The sequence below is a fragment of the Sinocyclocheilus rhinocerous genome, unplaced genomic scaffold (assembly GCF_001515625.1).
Source record: "Sinocyclocheilus rhinocerous isolate Xijiao unplaced genomic scaffold, SAMN03320098_v1.1 scaffold2043, whole genome shotgun sequence".
Taxonomy (NCBI): domain Eukaryota; kingdom Metazoa; phylum Chordata; class Actinopteri; order Cypriniformes; family Cyprinidae; genus Sinocyclocheilus; species Sinocyclocheilus rhinocerous.
In genome coordinates this window covers 467,154-487,297 of record NW_015652169.1, presented here as the reverse complement: position 1 = coordinate 487,297, position 20,144 = coordinate 467,154, and the positions used below count along the sequence as shown (strand labels likewise).

The following is a 20,144-nucleotide window of genomic DNA, read 5'->3' as shown; positions in this document are numbered from 1 at the left end:
TGTGATTTTCAGTGTGATGCCGTGATTTCAGCACCACGGACAGCAATTATTCTCCATCACTTGAAACTCGGGTTATTATAGTCTGCAGCATGAAGAGGTTTTTACTGTGATTCGATTCACTTCAGCAATGATTCTGACTGCTTGGAATTAATGTGTATTTTATTTATATATAAACAAAAACTGTAAAAAAAAAAAAAAATTTGACCAAACCTTTGACCAGTAGTGTATATATAAAACTACTGCCATTTTCTCTAGAAAACCATTGACAGATGTGAAAAAATCTGAAAAAAACTCACTTGTATATCAATACCAGCCTGTGTGGTTTAATGCCTAATGTGATGAACCTTAAAAATGACAATAAATCTCCTCTTTTGTGTTCTGATCCATAGTTTGAGGGCTCTAGGCTACAGAGGGAGATGAAGGCCTACATAGCAGCTGTGAAAGGTGAACCATTGCAAAACACACACATACAAGTACATACACGTTTACTCAATACTGACCTGGTTTCTCTTTTGCTATGATTACAGGGATGCAGCAAGCTTCTAGAAACCTGACAGAGTCCCTACATGAAGTATATGAGCCTGACTGGCACGGCAACGATGACGTCATGATCATTGGAAAGGTAGCCAGAATTATAGTTGCGATTGTCCATGTGTTAGTACTAGCATTTAAAATCCTGATGTTGAAACAGAGCATTGTCAAATTTACAGGGAAGAATATTTTCTAAGGATCATAAAATATACTACTGCTTTTATAGAGAAAATACATTTATTAGTGGTGACAAGTTGATGAGATCCATCATACAAATGGCTTGTGGGAAATGCTGAGTAATTGCATATGTAACACAGCGTCAAAAGAGCTGCTAAAGATCAAGGATAGGTGTTGATTTCTCTTCGCAGCTTCATATGCTCAAGAACTGTTGTGAAAGTGGGTGAAAATTAAATACCTGACCTCTGGTAACCTATAAAAATGGCGTTCATTCTCACCAACTCTAGAACATTCTTATCTGTTTTGGTGAGATCTAATGTTTAAGAACTGGCAAGAGGTTTTGTCAGTCTCTCACACGACACAGCTGAGGGATTTGTACTCAGTACCTGAGCCAAAGCTAAAATGCTGTGCCTTTTAGGGAAAATGGGGTCAAGTCACTGAGCCATTAAGGTCTATTATGCAGCCCATGCACATGCATTTCACAGACAATTTATAAGATAGATTCAGAAGGGGTCATGTCAACTGGTCATGTTAATCCTCCGGCTGTTTAAATTCCCATACAGCAAATTTAATAGCTGGAATTATAGCATATAGGTATGCATATAACTGTTATTTAGAGAAAAGAAATAGGTGTCATGGCCTTTTTGCTATTGAAGATAAATTGCAGAAGATGCAGCACTTTTTACACAAGCAGCAGAGAAAGTTCACGTGTCAAACTGATGAAAAAAAAAATCAAACCATGCCATCTGTCCTTCTGCACACAGGCACACAGATGATGTTGTTTGAGGGAGGGAGTTATTAATAGTGGCTAATGACATATGTCATTTTTAGTATGGGAGTGAGGCTGTGACTCAACACTGTCCTCAGAGAATTTCAATTTCATTTACCCAAGGATGCTCATTTTTGTTTACTCACAACTCACCGAGGGGGAGCAATGAATTCAGCTTCCTGAATATGATTTGCATCCTCTGTGAATGAGTAAGAGCCTAATAAGATTTTAATTTCCCTGCTGCTGAATCATAAATTCAACACCTAAACTCATCTGTTTATGTTGCAGGAGCCGCGGAATAATATTCAAAGGGGGTTATACTGTAGATTCTCTCTCCCGCCTCTCTGTTAAATCTCTCATGCTTGTCAAATGCTCTCGGCTGTTCTGTCTCCTCTGCAGAACTGTGATGCTCTGTGGGAGGACTTCCATCAGAAGCTGGTAGACTCTACCATCGACACACTGGAAACATATTTGACTCAGTTCCCAGATCTCAAGGTGCCAATGTCATTTTACTCATGCTGAATTGGTTTTAAGGGATGGATCATTCAAATCCCTATCATCATCCATATTGTTTAAGATGACGCATGTGCCAGCGCAGCGCCGAGAATAAATGCAAAACATTCAGCTGAAGGGTAACCATAGTAACCACAAGTGTTTTCCCTCCCTCCAGATGCGTGTCGCAAAGAGAAGCAGAAAGTTAATTGACTATGACAGTGCAAGGCACCATCTTGAGACCCTGCAGACTTCAACCATGAGGAATGAGAAGAAAATAGCAAAAGTATACAAGTCTTTTATGTTTGTGCATCACAACTTGGCCTTTAAAATGTTATGAATACAATTGCTGAAACCATAGAATTGCTGATACAGTCATCTGAGCTATTGCTTGAACATATGTGCCATATCTGTGCGCATGTAGGCAGAGGAAGACTTGAAAAAGGCCCAAAAGGTTTTTGATGATCTCAACGTTGGCCTGCAGGATGAACTGCCCACACTCTGGGATAGGTGAGACATTTTAAGATTGACTGCTACTGAAATCTGTGTTTTACATGAAAAGCATTCTGGTTTGGTTACCCTAGTGAAAAATAAATACACTAAAATGTATTTGAAATACATTTATTTCATACTAAGTATACTACAAATACATTTACATATTTATGTGCTTAATAAAAATACCCTGCAATTGACCACCAGATTATAAATTGTATGGATTCATTACAGATGTCTATATGGTGTGAAAAAGACCAAGAGAGTTAAAATTGCCTTGTTGTTTGCATTGTTCTAGTTGGACATTTCGGTGGGTCATGTTTTGACACTTTGTTCACATTCAACACTAACTGGTGAACAACATTATATGCAAGACTAGCTCAATAATTAGCCATCAATCTCTTATATAACAAAAGCCTTGCCATATCATGCGCAATATAATTACTGTACTCTCAGAGGGGTGGCAGTAATAGTTTCAGCCTGGTGCCCTGACAATGCAAGGCTCTGGCCGATAATATTGATTTCATTTGACCAAAGGACTTCCTGGAATGTACATTTACATCCCAGCATTCCACATTTATTCATTAGTTGCACAGCATGCTAGCTGTGAACACTCATGTCACCGCTGCGGTTACATACAGCAGAGAAGGTAAGATGTTGTTTTATCAAGACTTTTAAAGGGAAAGGAATATGCTGCAGTGATCTAAGAAGAAATTGTGGCAAATTTGTAAAATGCAATTTATGTAGATTGAATACTGTTTGTCTTGTTGCAAAAAAAATCTTTGCTTTTCATGTTTGTCTGGCGGGAGTTAATATTTAAAGGAATTCTGTGGTGTTAAGCTAGTGGTCTGACGTGTGGGTTGAAGGGTAGTGTATTTCTGCATTGTTGATTGAATGCGTTGGATATGGACAACATTCATATCGATGATAATAGCAGGACTGATATGGTAGATGTGGTTACATGCTAGAAATAGCTGGTTTACACAACAGGAGTCATCTGCTTTGTCACAAAGATCAGAATGTAAGTGTCTAGAATTATTCACCAGTTTATTTAGAGCACTTATAACGTTTTTTCATGTAACTATCTTGATGTAACTGATTTACTCTACATATGTGTTATTAAAGGAACAGTTCAACCAAAATCGAAAACCCTGTCATTGTTTAGTAACCTTCATGTCATTCCAGACCTGTATGATCTTCTTTCCTTCTGTGTTTGTCCATATAATGAAAGTCTTTCTTTCAACCATGGAAAGATTATTTTTTTCATACAGTGAAAGTCAATTTGGTCTAATGTTGTTTTGGACCCCATTGACTTTTTATTATCTGGACAAAAACAGACGAGGTTTGGAAAACGTGACTGAGTAAATGATGGGTGAACTATACCTTTAACTACTTAGTATTTTGAGTGTTGTTGTAGACAGTATTTTGATGGTAATACAAGTAAGGTGTATGTACTGTACATTATGGTCAGTTGTATGTTGTGGTGGTGTATATGCTTTGGTAAGCAGTATGTTGTTTTGCTGAGAGGGTCTGTCTGCTCACTGGAGCAACAGCCTGGTTACATAATCTATCCAATCGGCAGCTTCCTCTCTGCACCAGGCCCTGCAGACATGCTCAATTCTGCTCAGACCAGAGAGAAAAAAATGACTGAGATACATTCATAACTGTTGCAAATGGCCGTTTCATTTTAGATTTGTATTATTTAGGATTTTATGATTCTTACTGATGCACAAGCGTGTGCTGAGGAATTTTAGCTTATAGCAGCAACTTGCAAATATGATTTCCCATTCTTTGTTTAAAAAGGATTAAAAAGCTTTAATATCTTGCTGATGTACAGTAATGTTTGAGGTGCAGAGGATTGTGTTAGTGCATCACATTTGCCTTTTTCACATAAGTAGTACTTTTCACATATGTGGTACGAAGTTATTGTTTTTTTTAAATAGAAACAAGGAATTCCTAAACTCTTCATGACATCATGAGCGTCCATCTGTTTTTCTCTTTGAACATTGTCCAGATGCTTCATCAACATATTGCGCACTTGTTGGAGGCTGGAGCCTAATCGTTATTCTTCTCCTTTGCTCTTTGCAGTCGGGTGGTGTTCTATGTGAGCACCTTCCAGAACGTCTCCAGCCTGGAAGCCCGATTCCATAGGGAGATCTCTTTTGTGAGTTGGTTTAATTTCTAAAGCTCTTGAAGCTGTTAAACATGTTCCTCCTAAATGTCACAAACAATGAACGGGGTGCTCAAAAAAAAAAACACAAAGCACATGTTCCTCCTTGTGAGTCATACTTGTTTCTAGACACGTAGTGAGTAACATCAACACAGTGAGATTGACATCCTTGGAATAGTTCCTGCTATATGAGGGTTTATAGAGCAGTCACAGGCTACTGTGTTTTCAAGAGTGGTTTATGACAAAAATTCACAGTTTTGCATAGTAAGATTAGGAGATTTGTTTCTGATCCATGCAGTCAGTCAGAGAAAAGCTCTCATGGTTCGTCTGAAATCTAATTTTTTATTCAAGCTGCTAGTTGTGCTGTTGCTATTACTCATGAAAGACAGATAACGTGTGTGTGTGTCTGTGTGTGTGTGTCTGATTTCTAAATCACAGAAGAGACACTGATGAACGATTGAGTGATATTTATAGGGCTATTTAACTCTTTAACAGTGCAGTATGGGAAAGCAACTTTTTTAAATGCACTGCCTGCTCTACATTCAACCAATATATAACTAAATACTCTTTGAATACTGAATATTGCTCTTTATCTTATTTTCTAGCCTTTGTTTTTCTAGTGTTAGAGACATTAATCAGTGCTAATTTTTCTGTCATTATCTGTCATTTTGGGTCTACACTGAAGGTTATAATGTTTTAGATGGGAACTCCGCATTGGTAGATTATGTTTATTATTAGACACAGCATGTGGCCATCAGTGGGCGTCAGTGCATTGTTAAAGACTTTTTCGCCAGAAGGGGTAAACAATGCAGCTCAAGGTCTCAGGTCTGCTCTGTTTGTGTCAATGTGATCAGTATAGAGGTCAATGCATCACTCTGTTGATGCATGCATTATTTTTACTTTTATTGAAGGAATGAAAACCATTTGTTTTACTTTATTTCACATTAAGAAAAATTTGAGCATTCATTGTTCATGAAGGTGATGATGAATTACTATTATGAATGTATTATGGTTTGCATGCTATTGTTTTATTAATGACTGTGTGATCAAGTACAAGTTTATGCCAATAAAAAGGAATGAAAATAAAAATTTTAGCAGGCGCAACAGCATATTCAGTAGTACCACAGTACCTGAATGACAACATTTATTTCACTAAGGTTGCCTAAGGCAAGTAATTGTGCTTGAGTTCTTTTAATAATTACTTTTTTCACATTTTATTCCTTTCTCTATGTTTTGGATCCAGCTCTGTCATAAGCTGTATGAAGTGATGAATAAGCTCGCTGAACAGCACTCAGACAAAATGTTCACGATTCAGGGAGCACCCAGGTAAGGAACAGTACTTTAACCTCCATTAGCCTTCCTACACAGAATGTACTTATTCACTGATGGCACTGATGGTTGTACATAGTAGACAAAGATTGAATAATTGTCATGGTATAATGAAAAATGATAAGAAAACAAGATGATTGCCATAATTCTGGCTTTTAATCAAACATTTATATGGTTTGGCTCTGTTCGTGTTCTTCCCGTTACAGAGTGAAGCGGTAAGTGGAATAGCATGGACTATTACTGTGTGTATAGACACTGTAGGTTTACTGTTCTTAGTTTAGAAAGGAAAACACCTTGTTCTTTGTGAAAGAACACCTTTAGTAAGTAAATGTCCTGTGCACAAAATTGGTTTGTAGTGCAGTGGATCCCCGTAGTTCAACAGCACTGTGCTTGAGGCAGATGATGATAGTGTTTAGTTTTGTTGTTCTGGTAGGTGATGGATAATTATGCTTCAAATGTTTCTCTCTTGCTTGTAATTTACAAAATAACCCATTGTTATTTAACTATTATTTTTAGTGATTCTCAAACTTGTCCTACACTGAAGGTGCATCATTACATCCAAATATAGCTTCAAAGTGAAATGCAAGTGATAAGCAGAGCTCATTGTGATAAATTTAACAGTACTTGGACACAATGGGAACTGTGATGAAGTAAGACCATCTCTTAAATAGATCACATATCAAAGCCCGGACATGTTGGTTGCAAGCTGCAGCAGAGCTCATTGTGATAAATTTAACAGTACTTGGACACAATGGAAACTGTGATGAAGTAAGACCATCTCTTAAATAGATCACATATCAAAGCCCGGACATGTTGGTTGCAAGCTGTCCTTCTTAGAAATCTCCACCAAGAGCTCTGATCTAGTGAAAATAATATATTCAGAATAAAAGAAGCTATAATGAGTCGTCAAGATCATTCATTTTTTATTGACAGCGACTCAGGGCCCCTGCGATTAGCCAGGACTCCCACCCCACCTGATGATGAGAGCCCTGACAGCAGCCCAGCTGCCAGCCCCAACCACACACTAAGGCCTACTTCTCCTGGCCCACCTCGACCCAAATCACCTTCACAGGTAGGACTGAAACCCCTCCAAGTACAGCAGCATTCAGAATGAAGATTCAATTAGTTAGGAAGTTTGCAGTTTATTCATGATGTGCAGCACTAAAACTAGTACAAATGCTCTCCTTGACCAGTATTTGTGAGGTTTTGATTTGTGAGGTTCAAAGGCACACATGGTATCTCTTCATATCAGCTCAAGATGGGACCTCCAAAACCACCTCCTCCAAAAGTTACTCCAACCAAGGAGCTCCAACAAGAGCAGATAATTGACCTGTTCGATGGAGGTTTTCCAGAGATCAGTGTTACATCACCACAGGTGAGTGAGCATTCACTTTACTGGTAGTATGGAAAAAGGAAAATATCTGCTAGAGTAAAATAGTTTACTTGTGCAGAATTTGACCTTATTTAATAGTCAGTTCATTTTATTTGTATGTTCTTACTTTAGCCAAATGAGAAACCCGGAGAATCTCTCCTGGACTTGGATTTTGATCCGTTCAAGCCTGATGCCAGTACACCTATTGGGCAGACCCAATCACCCATATCTCAGGTCCTTCTTCACACTCTGCTTATTTTATTAAAAATTAGAGACAGTGACAGGTCAAATAAAAATTTGTACGGCTGAGCAATCATTCTATTTTTATTTATATACTGTAATAACATGAATCAATCATAAAGGAAATAAAGCTTAAATTCTTGCATATTATTTATTTAATAGTCAGTTCATTTTATTTGTATGTTCTTACTTTAGCCAAATGAGAAACCCGGAGAATCTCTCCTGGACTTGGATTTTGATCCGTTCAAGCCTGATGCCAGTACACCTATTGGGCAGACCCAATCACCCATATCTCAGGTCCTTCTTCATACTCTGCTTATTTTATACAAAATTAGAGACAGTGACAGGTCAAATAAAAATTTGTACGGCTGAGCAATCATTCTATTTTTATTTATATACTGTAATAACATGAATCAATCATAAAGGAAATAAAGCTTAAATTCTTGCATATTATTTTCTTACAGACACTACCTTGGGATCTTTGGACGGTAATCTGCTTTCTTTGCCTGTACTCTTTGATCTATGTGAGCTGATGTAAAGGAGAGCAATCTTGGTGCTATTAGTAACTTGATGACAGAATCCTGTCTTCTGTCCTGATGTCAAAAAAGTGCCCTAGATTTGTAGTCTCGTAAAACAATAAATTTGCACTGACATGAAGTGTGAAGATATCACTGTAATTTCATTACAAGCTTATAGGCGTTCCTGTCGAGCATTAATTTAATAGCAAATACCTCTGATATCTCTGTTCATTTCTAGGGAAATGCTGCACAGCCTGCACAGCCCGTAAGTAATGACTGACGAGAGTGTCTTAGTAGAAAGCAATTGCAAATGTAATTAAAGATCATGGTAGATTTAACCTCTAGCTTTCAAGACTTTGGAAAAATGGCATATAACTTTTTAAATGTTAAATTTATTCATTAATGTTACAAATTAGAAATCTGTCCCCCATTTCTCCAGTGTGACATTGTATTGCGGTTTACACATATTCATGTACAGTGGTACTGTACTTAAATCTGACTTCTTTTGCCCCCGTCCCCTCCTCTTTTGGCCCCCATCATGGGGGAAACTTATTTGGACAGTAACCACTTGTTATCTTTCTTTCCTTGATCAGGTGGCAGATGCTGGTTTCACTGCCAACTGGGCAGCTGACTTTGGCTCTTCTGCCACTACGGGTACAGAGGAATCTGGAAATGCTCAACCTGCAGTGGATGGGCAGGGATGGCCACCTGCTGAAGCCTGGCCTACAGAGGCAGCATCACAGCCTCAAGAAGAGGCAGCCACAGATGAGGTTAGAGCCTGGAATCCGGAAAACTATCCTGAGCCAAACCAAGACTGTGATTCCTGTGCTGTGGGGGGTGACAAGGCCAAGGAACAGCATCCAGGACAGGGGAAAGTGAGTGTAGAGGAAGGTCAGACAGACTGGGCTAAAAATCAAGTGGAATGGGCAGAAGAAAAGGCAGGTTGCAGGTCAGAGGAGAGAGATACAGAGGAAACTGTGGGCTTGCAACCAATGCCTGGAATCATATTCACCAATGAGTTTGGTCAGGAGATTCAGGATAACACGGAGGGCATAGGGGGAGATAGTTCCAGATGGGGCCTGTCTAGCCAGGTTGATCTAGATGGATCCGGATCAGAGTACGAGACTGCTGAAGAATGGGGTGATGTCCCGGGAAAAAACTGTGGGTGGGTCAGTACAGATGATGAGCTTGAATGTGCCGAGAATGAGAATCCAGTTGTGGCACCAGAACAAGGCACTGTGGCCCAAGAGTGCTTTGCAGACTGGGGCACGGCTGATGGTGTCCCCGAGCAGATTACCCCTGCTGACTCTGGGTTTGATGGCGATGCATTTGCAGCCAACTGGGATCAGCCTGAAGCAACACCATGTGTCTCAGTGCTTGAAAATGAAAGCTTGGATGGTCCACTTTCAGACCCAGCCAAAGCAGGAGCAAATACGCCTCAAAATGTTCTTGAATCTACTCCGAGTTCAGACCCATTTGACACTGAAGGTAATGATCCATTTGGTACAGGGGATGATCCAGGCAGCATCACAGCCTCAAGAAGAGGCAGCCACAGATGAGGTTAGAGTCTGGAATCCGGAAAACTATCCTGAGCCAAACCAAGACTGTGATTCCTGTGCTGTGGGGGGTGACAAGGCCAAGGAACAGCATCCAGGACAGGGGAAAGTGAGTGTAGAGGAAGGTCAGACAGACTGGGCTAAAAATCAAGTGGAATGGGCAGAAGAAAAGGCAGGTTGCAGGTCAGAGGAGAGAGATACAGAGGAAACTGTGGGCTTGCAACCAATGCCTGGAATCATATTCACCAATGAGTTTGGTCAGGAGATTCAGGATAACACGGAGGGCATAGGGGGAGATAGTTCCAGATGGGGCCTGTCTAGCCAGGTTTATCTAGATGGATCCGGATCAGAGTACGAGACTGCTGAAGAATGGGGTGATGTCCCGGGAAAAAACTGTGGGTGGGTCAGTACAGATGATGAGCTTGAATGTGCCGAGAATGAGAATCCAGTTGTGGCACCAGAACAAGGCACTGTGGCCCAAGAGTGCTTTGCAGACTGGGGCACGGCTGATGGTGTCCCCGAGCAGATTATCCCTGCTGACTCTGGGTATGATGGCGATGCATTTGCAGCCAACTGGGATCAGCCTGAAGCAACACCATGTGTCTCAGTGCTTGAAAATGAAAGCTTGGATGGCCCACTTTCAGACCCAGCCAAAGCAGGAGCAAATACGCCTCAAAATGTTCTTGAATCTACTCCGAGTTCAGACCCATTTGGCACTGAAGGTAATGATCCATTTGGTACAGGGGATTATCCTTTTGCAGCAACAGGGGATGACCCATTTGGGAATAGAAGCGATCCATTTGCCAACTCGGACCAAGATCCCAGTGGCTTTTCTGGAAGTGATCCAGGCAGCAATTTTTTTGGTACTGAAGGGTTATCAACAGAGAGTCCAAAATGTGGGTTTCATTCCGATACGTTTGCAGAGACCCAGCCAGAAGGCGAAGGACAGTGGGCAGCGGACCCCTTTGCCACTGAATTCACATCAGACCCTTTTGCTACTGGGGGCAATCAGGACCCATTTGCTAATGATGTCACATCTGATCCTTTTGCCAATGAAAGCGGTGGGGACCCATTTACCAGTGAGAACAACCTGGGCTGGGCAGGGGGTTGGGATTCCACTGGGACAAAGGAGATTGGTGGAGAAGAAAAAGGCTCTTATGTCATTGATGACAAAACTGGACATGCCAATGGGTTTGCCCAGTGGGCAGCTTTTCCTGCACCAGCTGCAGACTCTGAGAACTCCAGTAAAGGCTCCTGGCAGGAGGTGAGTGATAGCAGTGGCTTCTTCTCTTCTGATGGCCAAGGACACTTTACAGCAGGCTGGCCAGGTGAGGCTGTTCCATCTCAAGACCCCTTTACCTCCTTCCCTGGGCAACAAGACACCTCTAATCCTAAAAGTACCATTGCAGAGAATCAGGTCTGTCATAAAGAGCCAGAGAACTCAGACCTGTCTGAAGACGAAGTTGCAAACCGGAGATATGGAAAGATATACCAAGAAATAGATACAGAGCTGGAAGAGGTACCTGACTTCCTGCCACTCTGCTTAGCTTAGTGTAGAGTGGACTACAGCAAGAATATTCCCCTCCTTTCCTGCCTGCAGATGAATTACTATTTTCCTGCTACAAAACCCTGGAACCCCTCCCACAGACCACAGTCCCGAGACCTGTTCTCCTCTCTCTCCTTTGCTTGCTTTCATAGTTTGTTGGTTTTGCTAAATTCAAGTAGAATTGACAGTCCTCTAAGTCTGTGCAATTAAAATACATGTCTTTAAGGGTTTACATGCTAATTACTTATTTAATTCGGTTTAGGTGTCCAACAAGGCTTTTGACGGATTTTCTAAGGTAAATAGGAGCTTAGAAAGTTTAATCTAACTTTTCAATAGATTAAAAGAGAATTCATAATGACATTATGAATTACTGTCAGTGTGGCCAAACACAGCAGCCACAATGTCCAAAGTGATTGTGCTAGCATGATAGCATTTTAGCAATGTTTAGAATTATTCCTGATATGTTTTTTTTTACAAGTAACAAATAAAATGATTTTTGTAAATTATAACACTAATTTTACAATGAATATGCAGAACCCGGTGTTAAATATAACTGTGGCCCTGCTTTAATATACCTAATGCTGTTTTATATCGAATGCTGTAATGATCCCTACTAATTCCTCTTCCCTAAAAGATCCATTAAACCATTTCTCATAGGAATTATTTTGAAAAAAAAAAATTTTCCAGTCTAACCTACTGTAGCTGATTGTTTCAGATTTCATACAAGTAAATTTGATTTGCTTAACTCTACCTTTTTATTCTCTGTTATGTTTTAGGATGCAACAGTCCCAACTTTTGTGGCCGACTTTGATAAGATGGTGAGTTGACAGTCTTTTGATAGTAAGGAAAGATTTGGACTGTAATGGTCTGTACTATCCCTAAAAAAAAACTCTTACTTAATGAGTGTCAATGGCTATTTATTTATTTCCATGAATGTTTCTTTGTAATATATTTTTTGAGTTAGTTTTCCCTCTTTTTATTTTTCCCCTTTTGTAGGAAAATGTTTTCATATAATTTTGTTGTCTTGCTCTCCCATGATTGTTGTGCCTTAAATTCCCACTTTACTGACTGTACAACTACTGTTGCAAAGTATAGATCTTTCAAAGTGTTTTTAAACTTAAGGGTTTTATACTGGTCAAGTAGTGAAGGTGTCATTGGACAGTCTTTCTGTTTGTTCTCTTATAAATGTATATAAAGTCTGAGGCTGAGGCCCCAGAGGGTGATGTAGCTGAAGGAGAAGGTGAAGCAGCCCCAGCCTCTGTACCTGAGGGTGGTGAGGGTCCTGTCACCACTCCGCCTACAGACACACAACCAGCGGAGATCATGGCTTCAAGCCCCCCTGCAGAGATGGCCACAGTGAGTGACAAAGAGTTCAACTCTAAACGTCATCAGAAATAGTCATCACAATCATCATCATCATCATCATCAACACCATTGTCAACGTTTTTACATCAATGCTTTCCATCATTATTGTGATAACAATCATCACAACATCTTCATCCTCATCATAGTTGTCATGATCGTCATCTTAATTAACATCAATCTGTTGATACTACTTTTATCATTTTCATCAATATCCGTGTTTTTAAAATTTTTCATCATCATCATCATTCTCCATCAGTGCATAAAACATGATTATTGCCCTTGCTGTCATGATATAATCACCATGTTATGTTTTCGGCTACATATACATGTATTCCCTCACATCAAACTGATCAGAAATGATCTGTAGCCATTGATCATATCTGTGTACTCTTGTTTATAAAGACCATTGTGGAGTCTCCAGTGTCTGCTGAGACTGAGGCAGCTGAGCAGGCTGAGGTATGTACCTCTGAAAAATCATTCAAAACACAATGCCTGCATGTTGGCCATTTTGCCTTTTGTATTTTAAAAACCCATATGTTTTGGAACCCATAAGTTATGTTATTTAAAACATATTTGATTTGTTTTAACATTGATTTAACAAATGTTTTAACATTATTTTATATTATTGACATAAGTGTACATACATATAGTTGTTTTTTTATATTGTTGACGTGTAGATTTTTTTCCATAACACAAAATTGTATACAGTACACTACCAGTGCTAGGTTTGAATTGTATTTTTCTTTTGTATTAGCCAGTTTACATAAATTCTTTTTATATAAGTTTCTTCATATGGAGGTGAATTTTGATTGTGTTAATTTGTGTAAAATGGCATACTAATTATTATGCCTTTTATTACTTTCTTTTTAATTTACACATGCTTTGGGATCAGTTTTAAGTATTGGTTTTATTTTGCATTAGCAACAGTAGGATGTCAGAAGCACAGTTATGTAGTGGATCTTAAAATAACATCGTTTTCGCAAAGACTTTGGTTGAGCCTGAGATTTTATTGTTGATAAAAAAAAAGTCTCAACCATTCTTTAGCTTCCAGTTGAGGACATAGAAAAGGAGCAACCCAGTGAAGAAGCCCCGGTAACTATAACTTATGTCTAATGAATTGCATAAGAGAAACTCAAGTCATATGCAGCACTGTCACATATGTACTTGGTTAGGTACTGTATCTAGCAAATCCTTGTTCTCTGTAGAAACAGCCTGCAATGTGTCCAAATGAATTATGTATGAGATGCAAGATATGATAGGAAAACAGGTGGTGTTATTTGGAAGGATAACAGAAATTGGACATAGCATGAATGTTTTTGTATTTGCATGTAGGAATCTGCTTCTGTCCAAGAAACACAGAAGGAGTCACCTACAGAGGCGCCTCTGGTAATTTCACTTCAATAGTTGTATAATTTCACTGCCTTCCAATTATGAAATTATGAGTACTGCTTTTTTATTATTAGCTTCACTTTTAAGCTTTTAAACATGTTTTAAGGTTCACCAGTAGTTCACAGAGATGTTTATAAGCATCCAGGCTCTGATACAGATGAGTAGTAACGGTTATGAAGGGAAGCCAGAAACTGACATGACCAGAGACAAATTTGCTGACTAATCATTGCAGTATGTGTCATTATTAATTTTAATAAATGAATGTGTAATGATGCTGACGAAACACAGAAGGAGTCACCTACAGAGGCGCCTCTGGTAATTTCACTTCAATAATTGTATAATTTCACTGCCTTCCAATTATGAAATTATGAGTACTGCTTTTTTATTATTAGCTTCACTTTTAAGCTTTTAAACATGTTTTAAGGTTCACCAGTAGTTCACAGAGATGTTTATAAGCATCCAGGCTCTGATACAGATGAGTAGTAACGGTTATGAAGGGAAGCCAGATACTGACATGACCAGAGACAAATTTGCTGACTAATCATTGCAGTATGTGTCATTATTAATTTGAATAAATGAATGTGTAATGATGCTGACAACCACTTCTTTGTGTGTAGGCCACTATTGAGGATAAAGAGTCTCCCATTGAAGAGACTCCGGTAACTATTTAAGTCTTAACAGATCAAATATTTTTGTTTCATTCTATTATTTCAACATTGCTGTCTAAATAATTACTGTATTTTTATTTATTTATGTATGTATATATTTATTTATTTTTGCTAATTGTTGTGTATCATCATGAAGCCATATGAAAATACATTCATTTAAACATTTTTTTTATTTAAACACTGATATTGTCAGATATTTCCTTGCTACCTTGGGTTCCTTTTCAATTTCCATTTTTGGTGAGTGCTGTAGAATACCTTGTAACATAGAATTACTTAGATATTATATAGAGGTCTCGGTCTGATATTAAATCATCATCTGGCTTCATGTGAAATTTGGTGTGGTTACCAAACTGATGCACTGGGACAGGATGGTAGCCACACATGTTGTCATTTAGCCTTGCAGAATGCTTTTTTAACAGTATGTGTTGATGGATGGAGACTTCTAACATGCGCTGTGGCATTAATCAAAACCTGTAACCCATCTTTTTGTTTATGTGTATGTATTATTTTAAGTTTTTGAGGGTACAATGAGCAGTTGCAACACCTGGCAGCACAACAACAAACACCATCCAGCTCTGACATAATATATTTTTCCCGTTCCAAACACAAAACTTTGTTTTTAGATCCAGAGATAATTCGAAGGCTAACGGTGACACTGTTTCTGCCATTTCTGATTGTACCTTTAATTAAGTTTCATTTCATGTTTTCTTCCCTGGTCTTTTCTGTTACAATAGTTTTGATCCACATAAGGTTGCACACACTAAAGCCCATTAAACAGAGATGATGTCATAACCCGACAATTCCCTTGCTTACTGAACCTTTAAATAGTGACTTAACCCATCTTTTTGTTTATGTGTATGTATTATTTTAAGTTTTTGAGGGTACAATGAGCAGTTGCAACACCTGGCAGCACAACAACAAACACCATCCAGCTCTGACATAATATATTTTTCCCGTTCCAAACACAAAACTTTGTTTTTAGATCCAGAGATAATTCGAAGGCTAACGCTGCCACTGTTTCTGCCATTTCTGATTGTACCTTTAATTAAGTTTCATTTCATGTTTTCTTCCCTGGTCTTTTCTGTTACGATAGTTTTGATCCACATAAGGTTGCACACACTAAAGCCCATTAAACAGAGATGATGTCATAACCCGACAATTCCCTTGCTTACTGAACCTTTAAATAGTGACTTAACTGATGACTATTATTACCCCTCTAATCACTATTTTTGGTTTCCATGGTGACTCCATTCTTACATCACCCTAACGGGCAGTAATTTTACATTCTCTCTTTCTAAGCTCATTAAGTGACTAAGCAAGTGAAGCAAATATATTCAAGTGTACATATAATCTATGCATAGTTGAATCTGAATTCGGCAGTTTTGAATTTTAAGGGGTTTTGGAATTTTTATACTTGCTAACAGGTCAAAAATGGGTTCCATTTTCCATTTATTTTTGGGTCGTGGTTGAACTTTTTGATTAATTCTTCACATGTATATTGAGATCATACAGTCACTATGATCTGAGGAATGTTCACCCGTACTACTTCATCCAGTAGGCAGTGGTCATCCACTATGAATCATGACCCCTGTTCCTTCATGCCGTCTGTTGAACATTTCCCCTAACCAAAGTTTAGTACTTGACTTTTGGTGAAACTCAAGTCTGTTTTTTTGAGAACTGACTTGCCATTCCACATCAGGGACAGTTTTAACCTCAGGAGTGAAACTGGTCACTGCACCCCTCATTGTGACACTCTGAGTGCTCCCCTCCATGGTGCTGTAAACCGATCCATCCACATAAGTGGCTTGTGTTGAGTGTTCAAACACTGGCTCTCACTCCTGAGCACCTCTTCCAGACTATAGATGCCAAACCAGAGGAAGAGGCCAGCTCACTAGAAGCCAAACCAGGAGATGAACCAGATAATGTTGAGCCCATACCAACAGATGAACCAGATAAGGTTGACACCCAACCAGGAGAAGTTCCTGATAATATTGAGCCCAAACCAGGAGATGCTCCTGATAATGTTGAGCCCCAACCAGGGGATGAAACCAGTAAGGAGGGTGCTGCAAACAATGGGAAAGAGGAGGTAGATATTCACCTGTGATTCTGCACTTTGGTATGCAGGCCTTTGACAAGACCCTGGTTTCTTTATGTAACCATTCTGGACTGTATGAAAACTCTGTGATACTTAGATTTGAATCAGAATGCTTTAACACAAAACTGTTTTGCTGAGTTTTTATTTAGTATCTTGATGTGTGAAATGTCACAATTATTTTTTGGTAACGTTTCACAACAGCCTCATTTAGTCTTTATGCAAGAGAAGGGGTTCATGTTAGTCAATAAAAATACAATTGTTCATTGTTTGTTCACAGCACATTAACTAATGTCAACAGATACAGCTTTTGATTTTAAAAATGTGTTAGTAAATGTCGAAATTAATGCTGTAAAAGTACTGTTTACTGCTATTTCATGTTGTCTAATGTAGTTAACAACTGAAACCTTATTGTAAAGGGTTACCCATTTTTCTTTTATTCAGTTGTTTTTAATTTATTACATTTCTTAAGTATGTATTATGTATGTGTGGTCTGTTTCATGTGTATTATGTAATTGTGTCAAGCTACTTGACAAAAATGTACTTGCATACCTTACCTTTAGTTTTGTCGCTTGAGTTGCATGTTGAGTAATGCTGCTTTTTTTGCCTCACCTCAGGAAAAGATGCCCATCCCTTCTGTTGTTATTGAGCCTGCCTCTAGTAATGAAGGTGATGACGACCGTGATGGTGATATCACATCTCCAATAGCAACCAGTGGCAATGGGGTGATCACAGAATGCCAGACAACCAAAGACATCTCCTCTGGAATGCCTCCTGGATACCTTTTCAAGGTGGATATAAAGCAAACACCATTTAAGTAAAGGATAAAGTACAGTCGTACAGTTATTTTGCAACAATTACCTGCTGACGGTCGCCGTGATTTTGCCAAGTAAGACATGTTCCTGGATCAACATCTTTTGTTGATCCTGGATCAACATTACCCTCCAAAAATACAGACACAACATCTTTTGTTGATCCTGGATCAACATTACCCTCCAAAAATATAGACATAACCCAATCCCTACCCCTAAACCTAACTTTACCCATAATTTATTCCCAAAAACAGAGGGAAATGATATCTGATTAACAAGGGTGTAGAAGCACCTAATCCTGATTGTAAGCCTAAAACTGACATTTCCTGAAAAGTTATCTCTCAATTCTGATTGGTTGATTGGAATGATGTTCCAGGATCAACAAGGATGTTGATCCAGGAACATGTTGTACTTGGTGAAATCACGCTCACCACCTGCTGACTGTACATAATTCTGCTAATTATTACTCTCCAAATGAATAAACGTGGTCATAAAATATTGTTCCATATTCTAATATGCAAGACTTACGATTTATTAGTAATTGTAACTAAAAGAATACAAAATGCAGTAAACGGTAAAAATAATTTGTCTCTGATTACGATTATAAATGTAATTTATGAAAAAACATAATATGATAACAAATACCAATTTGCAACATCAAGCAGCATAATAAACTGTTTTTGTAGAGCTACAATAACTGTAAGCTGCTGAAACCGGAAGCCTTGCACATTCAACTTAAAAATTATTGCACTAGCGGTTAGCTTAAAAATAACATGGATATACAGTAACCTTAAAGCTTCCTCTAAGAAAAAAATAGCCCATTACAGTATACAAAAACATTCGGCCAAACAATAAGAAGAACACTGCAGAAATATACTGTAGTCTTCAATCAACTACAATTGATAACTGAGACACAAGATGGCGCCGCTTGCGTTTATAAAAAGAGAGACTAAAAGAAAGTGGCGCCAATCATAGAAAACATGTGACCGCCAGATGGCGCTATTGACACACCAGAATAATGTATTCTAGAGAGCCGTGTAGTGAAAATGAACACAGAGCTTTAATGTCCATCACGTTTCTTATTCTTATGCTGTCCTGTAGGTTGAAACGATGCATGATTTTGAAGCAGCAAACCCAGACGAACTGGAGCTGAAGAAAGGAGATATTGTTTTGGTAGTACCCACAGAGCTAGCTGAAGATCAGGTATATGATTTCTCTTGAATGTTTAACTTTTGTGTTATTCTCTTTTCTTGTGATAATCATAACCTGATTTTGATGCTCATTTTGATCTTTCTTCAGGATGCCGGTTGGCTCACTGGCATCAGAGAGAGCGACTGGCTACAGCATGGCACCTCGGCTCAGAAAGGACTGTTTCCTGAAAACTTTACACAGCGTCTGGAGTAAATGGGTTGAGCGTGCCGCCAGAAGGCGCATGGATCTGGACGTTTGCAGACAGAGCCAACCGCCATGAAGTCTAATGTACTGATGACAGCTGTCAGTCAGACTAGGCATATACTACATTAAGAGGAAATAACACAACCGACTAAACGAAGCAAGAGGAGACACAAATACCTACTCAGAGCATAAAGAAAATAACCAAGCATGACGTGATAGTATGGTCAACCTTTTCTCGCAAACCATGATAAAATCCCTGTTTTTTGTTTGTTTACCTGTGAGCAGCAATGAATTGATGTGTGCTTTGTTGGAACTCTGGTGACCTCCACAAGTAATCCCTGTCTGTCTAAAGAAGAACTAAAGTGAGAGTTTCCCCTCTAAAGACAAAAAAGTAACCTTATCCTCTCTGCACCAAGTGTATTGTATTGACTTTGTTGCTCTGCAGCTAATTTTATCAGAATTTGTAGTGATATGATCTATTTAACCATTCTAAGTGTTACACAAAACTTAGGTGTTTTCTTTGAGATATTTCAGATATAAATGTGACATTGCATCATCGTTAGTGTTCTCTGTAGTTTCACGGCTGGCCGTGCGCGGCTATGGTGGTGGTATTTGGCATATGTTTGATGTTGACAGTTTATGGCCGAGACTTTCAGTGTTTATGCCAAATAATCAAAGTCCTCTTGATGAATATGGATATGTGTTGAGTTTACAGCATGAGAAATGTTGTGAGAAGAAATCTGAAATATTGCACCTGGCTAATACAGCAAAACACAACATGTAGCTCCCTATAATTAAAGACATTATGTGTATTATATCCACAAGGACATAAATGCAGAACTTATCCTTGAATATGGACGTGGAAATATTAATTTGTGAATGATGTTTTATGTTTGGAGAAATTGTATTTATTCAACTTTATATTTTTTAAGCCAATGATGAGAGGGAAAGTTTGGGGTGGGAAATCTAAAAAAAAATATGCAATATATGTAATTGGTTGATAGAGTAATCATTGTCTTCATTGTTTGGTTCTGAAACGAAAAAACAGCATCACTCCTGTGTTCGTATTGTTAGCCTCACTGTAGAGCATTTCTGTGATGTACATATCTGTGCTAATTTAACAGTAAAGTGAATAAAGAATAGTTCATATGAGTTGTGGTTCATTTTCACGAATGGAAACAGCATCAGTATAAATATCATATTTACATACTGGTAATAGGCCCACAAATTA

General features: G+C 38.7%; 1 protein-coding gene across 1 annotated transcript in view; it reads left to right on the top strand.

Annotated features, from left to right (window-relative positions):
• The window catches only part of LOC107713988 (amphiphysin-like), a 27,753-nt gene extending 7,708 nt beyond the window's left edge, over positions 1-20,045 (top strand). The window contains exons 3-28 of the mRNA XM_016519678.1: positions 390-444; positions 528-622; positions 1,877-1,972; positions 2,148-2,255; positions 2,394-2,479; positions 4,550-4,625; positions 5,875-5,957; positions 6,167-6,175; positions 6,894-7,032; positions 7,213-7,335; positions 7,465-7,566; positions 8,037-8,060; positions 8,329-8,355; positions 8,684-9,599; positions 10,414-11,165; positions 11,455-11,487; positions 11,969-12,010; positions 12,390-12,548; positions 12,960-13,013; positions 13,602-13,649; positions 13,890-13,943; positions 14,564-14,605; positions 16,470-16,700; positions 17,324-17,497; positions 18,620-18,721; positions 18,818-20,045. Coding sequence (XP_016375164.1) covers positions 390-444; positions 528-622; positions 1,877-1,972; positions 2,148-2,255; positions 2,394-2,479; positions 4,550-4,625; positions 5,875-5,957; positions 6,167-6,175; positions 6,894-7,032; positions 7,213-7,335; positions 7,465-7,566; positions 8,037-8,060; positions 8,329-8,355; positions 8,684-9,599; positions 10,414-11,165; positions 11,455-11,487; positions 11,969-12,010; positions 12,390-12,548; positions 12,960-13,013; positions 13,602-13,649; positions 13,890-13,943; positions 14,564-14,605; positions 16,470-16,700; positions 17,324-17,497; positions 18,620-18,721; positions 18,818-18,922 — 3,735 coding nt within the window. The 3' untranslated portion in view covers positions 18,923-20,045. The remainder of the gene's footprint in view (positions 1-389; positions 445-527; positions 623-1,876; positions 1,973-2,147; positions 2,256-2,393; positions 2,480-4,549; positions 4,626-5,874; positions 5,958-6,166; positions 6,176-6,893; positions 7,033-7,212; positions 7,336-7,464; positions 7,567-8,036; positions 8,061-8,328; positions 8,356-8,683; positions 9,600-10,413; positions 11,166-11,454; positions 11,488-11,968; positions 12,011-12,389; positions 12,549-12,959; positions 13,014-13,601; positions 13,650-13,889; positions 13,944-14,563; positions 14,606-16,469; positions 16,701-17,323; positions 17,498-18,619; positions 18,722-18,817) is intronic.
• Positions 20,046-20,144: the final 99 nt, after the last annotated feature.